Source organism: Penaeus japonicus, unplaced genomic scaffold (genome assembly GCF_977035675.1).
Source record: "Penaeus japonicus unplaced genomic scaffold, GWHDUDI00000001_assembly GWHDUDI00000034, whole genome shotgun sequence".
Lineage (NCBI taxonomy): Eukaryota > Metazoa > Arthropoda > Malacostraca > Decapoda > Penaeidae > Penaeus > Penaeus japonicus.
This window is the reverse complement of record NW_028234436.1, coordinates 24,768,702-24,774,477: the sequence shown is the minus strand read 5'-3', so window position 1 is coordinate 24,774,477 and position 5,776 is coordinate 24,768,702. Positions and strand designations below refer to the sequence as shown.

General features: G+C 37.4%; 1 protein-coding gene across 1 annotated transcript in view; it reads right to left on the bottom strand.

Moving 5' to 3' along the window:
• LOC147467746 (uncharacterized) overlaps nt 1-3,582 on the bottom strand; it is a 28,397-nt gene extending 24,815 nt beyond the window's left edge. The window contains 1 exon segment of the mRNA XM_086531043.1: nt 3,117-3,582. Within this exon segment, the coding sequence (XP_086387169.1) occupies nt 3,117-3,578 (462 nt within the window). The 5' untranslated portion in view covers nt 3,579-3,582.
• Nucleotides 3,583-5,776: the final 2,194 nt, after the last annotated feature.

Here is a 5,776-nt window from a genome sequence, read left to right as displayed (position 1 = left end):
TATATATATATATATAGATATATATTAATGTGTATATATATATTTTATTTATTTAATTCATTTATATATATATATATATTATATATATAATATATATAATAATATAATATATATATAAATATATAATAAAAGATATATATAAATATATATATATATATTTATATTAATATATAATAATATATATGTATGTGTAATACATATATACTATAAATAAATTTAATTCATTGATAAATATATATATATATATATTTATATATATTATCTAATAGATAACATCTATACTCTCTATATAAATGAGTGGGGCCAAAGGCAGCAAGTCCGACAGAGTTTCATCGTCCGTCTTCCTGAAGATGACATACAAACAAAAAATGATTGATTGATAAATAATTATGGTAATAAATAATGGAAATAAGAAAACTCACAGATATTATGAAATGAGACCCGTGAGTGTTCGCCATTAGCTATTGCCCCGCATACAAATGCAGCCAAATGCATATTGAAATACATAAACAAAAAATACATACATATTCATATAGTCAACAGACACATATTCATAACAGACAGACAGACACATATTCATACAGATAGACAGACACGTATTCATACAGAGAGACAGACACGTATTCAGACAGAACAGACAGACACATTTTCATACAGACAGACAGACACTATTCATCAGACAACATACTCGTATTCAAACAGACAGACAGACACTATTCATACAGACAGACGACCACGTGATTCATACAGACAGACAGCACGTATTCATACTGACAGACAGACACTTAAGTCATACAGACAGACAGACATGTATTCATACAGACAGACCGACATACGTATTCATACAGACAGACAGAAGACACGGATTCAGACAGACAGACAACAGACACGTATGCTTACATGATAGACCAGACACGTATTCATACAGATAACAGACACTATTCATACAGACAGACAGACACGTATTCAATACAGACACAGACAGACACCGTTCCGTATTATGTATTTCATACCAGACAGACAGACAGATGACCGTAGTTTTACCTTTTCATACAGACAGACAGACAGTCCGTATGCGTACAGGACGACAGTACACGACAGTATTCATACAGACACAGTACAGGACATGACACGTATTCATACAGGGACAGACCAGACACGTATTCATTACAGACAGACCAGACACGTATTCATACAGACAGACAGACACGACAACTAAATTTTATTCATTCAGACAGACAGACACGTTAATTTCATACAGACAGGACACGTATTCATAACAGACAGACAGACACGTATTCATAACAGACAGACAGACACCGGTTCGTATTCATACAGACAGAACCAGAACAGACACGTAAATTCATTACAGACAGACAGACACGTATTCATACAGACAGACAGACACGTATTCTTACAGACAGATGTGGGGTGGGGGGGGATGACACGTATTCTACAGACAGACAGACAACGTATTCATACAGACAGACAGACACGTATTCAAACAGACAGACAGGTATTCATACAGACAGAGACAGACACGTATTCCATACAGACAGACAGACTCCGTATTTCCCAAAAATAAAAAAAATACAGAACAGACAGACAACCGTATATCAATATTCAGACAGACACGACAGAAGACAGGTATCCATACAGGACAGAGGACCAGACACGTATTCATACAGACTACAGACACGTAATTCAATACAGACAGACAGTTAATTTAAACGTTAAAGTCTTTCCACGACTAGGGGAGACAGGAGAAGACAATTGTGCTTTGTAAGGAATACAAGTGTGCTATAGATTTGACATAAGAAATTACATAATATTTAGATTAAATGGGTTTGAGGAATTTAATTAGAAATTCAGAAGGAATTTTTTACTGAACCTTCAAACACAGGCTAGTGGGCAGAGCCATCCAGGCCCCAGAGCAGAAAGACAGAAGAGCATATTTATGCTTGTATGTTTACGCTATATTAAGTGAAGGAAGAAGAGAAAAAGGTCTCGTTTCTCTGGTATCGGCGGGTTATCAGAAATTATCTATTGTACAAATCATCAAAATTATGTTCAAATTCATTGATTTTGGTGTTCTAATAAGTTGCATATGAGAAATAAATGAGCTTCCTTTTTTATATTTTTTCTTTATTAACAAGTTAGTGCAATGTACAAAAAAAAAATGTTTGCTTGTCCTTCCAATCTCTCTCATCTCAATTTCCCGTACAAAGGCACAATGCCTTCTCTGGTACAAGAGGTTTCTCTTCACAAATCGATTGGTTTCTTGTGCCAACATTCTGATATCAACTTATTAAGCATTTATCACCAAGAGAAAGAAACATAAGTCCTGTTTGGATTAACTGTTTATTAACCAAGGGCAATTGAATGCGACTGCTATAAGCCAAAAGTCACTTCCTTTCATGTGTGTATCCATTGGTATCTACAATGCATCTGCAAGCTTGTAAAAGCCCAAAAAGTTTGTCTTACATGTACTCTCCGTATGAGTAGCCAATTAACAAACCTTTGTAGTTTAATTACCCGTATTACTAACATACCACTCCGTGAACACTATAAACAACCAAATGAAACCATCACCCACCAAACCACACACCACACCATGAAAAAACCTTACAATTTCGCAAAATTTTCACAGCTATAATGAACTTCATAACCTTTGTATGTACCTCATGTGACTAACACATAGATCTTGTTTCCGGAAAAAGCCTTTTTGCATACTTCACAAGCTAGTATGGCTTCTATCCTTTGTATGTATTCCTCATGTGCGTTACTAGATTTCGTTTTCAATGAAAAAGGCCTTTTTGCAAACTTTCACAGCTATATGGCTTCTCCTTTTGTATGTACTTCTCATGTGAGTTACTAGAACTATATTTATGGGAAATAGAAAAAAGCCTTTTCACAAACCATCACAGATATACGCGGCTTCTCCTTTGTATGTACTTCTCATGTGAGTTACTAGACTATAATCTATGGGAAAAGAAAAAAAAAGAAAAAGCCCTTTTCCACAAACCTCACTGATATACGGATACGGCTTCTCCTTTGTATGTATTCTTATATGCTTTACTACGATCATGTTTCCAAGAGAAAGCCTTTTCACAAACCTCACAGCTATATGGCTTCTCCTTTGTATGTACTCTCATGTGAGTCGTAAGTTTGCTCTTACAAAGGAATTTCTTGTCACAAACAGCACATTTACCTTCCTCATCGCTTTTTCTATGTAGAAGCTCTTCATTGCCTTCGCTGTGCGCCTCCTGATCCTCATCTGATGACCCTTTGGGCCCAAAATCCTCGGCCATGAATGGAGCTACTGGCAATGCGTCACTGGAATCTTCAGTCACATTACTTGAGTCTCTTTCAAAATCTTCCTGTTTGAGATCTTTATAGAAGGGAAATCCATGCTCTGTTGTTGCCTCATCTGCGTAATCAAGGCTTTCTTCCTTAATTTCCACACACGTCTCTTCGGTGACACCTTCGCTGGCCTCTTCCTTGATTGCGACCCCTGCGCCGTAGATTTCCTCGTCCCTGAGTGGGGCCAAAGGCAGCCAGTCCGACAGGAAGTTCATCGTCGTCTTCTGAAGATGACATACAACAAAAATGATAGGATTGATAAGATAAGTTAGTGGTAATAAATAATGGTAATAAGAAAAATCACAGATAATATTAAATTAAACCCGTGAGTGTTTCGACATTAGCTTATTGCCACGCATAAAAATGCATCCAAATGCATATTAAAATACATGCACAAACGTATATACACAAGCATTTCCAAATATATACATATTCATATAAGCAGACAGACACATATTCATATAAGCAGACAGACACATATTCATACAGATAGACAGACACATATTCATACAGACAGACACGTACTCATACAGACAGACAGACAGACACGTATTCATACAGACAGACACGTATTCATACAGACAGACACATATTCATACAGGCAGACAGACACATATTCATACAGGCAGACAGACACGTATTCATACAGACAGACAGACACGTATTCATACAGGGGGGGTGGGGGGGGGGGGGGGGGGGGGGGGGGGGGTGGGGGGGGGAGGGGTACAGACAGACAGACACGTATTCATACAGACAGACAGACACGTATTCATACAGACAGACACGTATTCATACAGACAGACAGACACATATCCATACAGACAGACACGTATTCATACAGACAGACACGTATTCATACAGACAGACAGACACGTATTCATACAGACAGACAGACACGTATTCATACAGACAGACAGTCTTAAGACGACAGACGTATTCATACAGACAGACTACGTATTCATACAACAGACAGACACGTATTCATACAGACAGACAGACACATATTCATACAGACAGACAGACACACATACATACAGACAGACAGACACGTATTCATACAGACAGACAGACACGTATTCATACAGACAGACAGACACGTATTCATACAGACAGACAGACACGTATTCATACAGACAGACAGACACGTATTCATACAGACAGACAGACACGTATTCATACAGACAGACAGACACGTATTCATACAGACAGACACGTATTCATACAGACAGACAGGTATCCATGCAGACAGACAGACACGTATTCATACAGACAGACAGACACGTATTCATACAGACAGACAGACACAGATTTCATACAGACAGACAGACACGTATTCATACAAGACAGACAGACAACGTATTCATACATAGACAGACAGACACGTATTCATACAGACAGACAACACGTATTCATACAGACAGACAGGGGACACGTAATTCATTACAGACAGGACATACACGTATTATACATACAGACAGACAGTATTCATACAGAACAGACAGACTCTTATTCATACAGACTGACAGACAGACAACGTATTCATACAGACAGACAGACACGTATTCATACAGACAGACATACACGTATTCCATACAGACGTGACAGACACGTATTCATACAGACAGGGAGTGCTGTAACATACAGGTATTCATACAGCCAGACTGGACACTTATTTCCCCATACAGGACTAGACAGACAAGTATTCATACAGTCAGACAGACAGTATTCTACCAGACAGTCAGACACGTATTCATACAGACAGACAGACACGTATTTCATACAGACAGACAGTTAAACGTTAAAGTTTTCCACGACTAGGGGGAGACATGTGCTATAAGATTTGACATAAAGAAATTACATAATATTTAGATTAACGGTTTGAGGAATTTAAAAGAAATTTCAGAAGGGAATTTTTTACTGAACACAAACATCAGGCTATGTGGCAGAGCATATTTAGCTATAATGAAGGGAAGAGAAGTATCGTGTCTGGTTCAGAATTATGCTCATTGTACAAATCATCAATATTTATGTTCAAATTCATATATTCTATAATAAGTTGCATAAGAAAATAGTTTGAGCTTCCTTTTTTCTTAAAAAGCCTTTTTGCAAACTTCACAGCTATATGGCTTTCTTTGTTATGTACTCTCATGTGAGTTACAGACTATACTTCCTATGGGAAAAAGTCTTTTCACCAAACCTCCACAGATATACGGCTTCTCCTTTGTATGTACCTCATGTGAATTATTAGACTATATCTATGGGAAAAAGACTTTTCAAAAACCTCACAGATATACGGCTTCTCCTTTTGTATGTACTCTCATGTGAGTTACTAGACTAGTCACTATGGGGAAGGAAAAAGCCTTTTCCACAAACCTCACAGCATATATAGCGCCACTACAGACAGACAATTTGC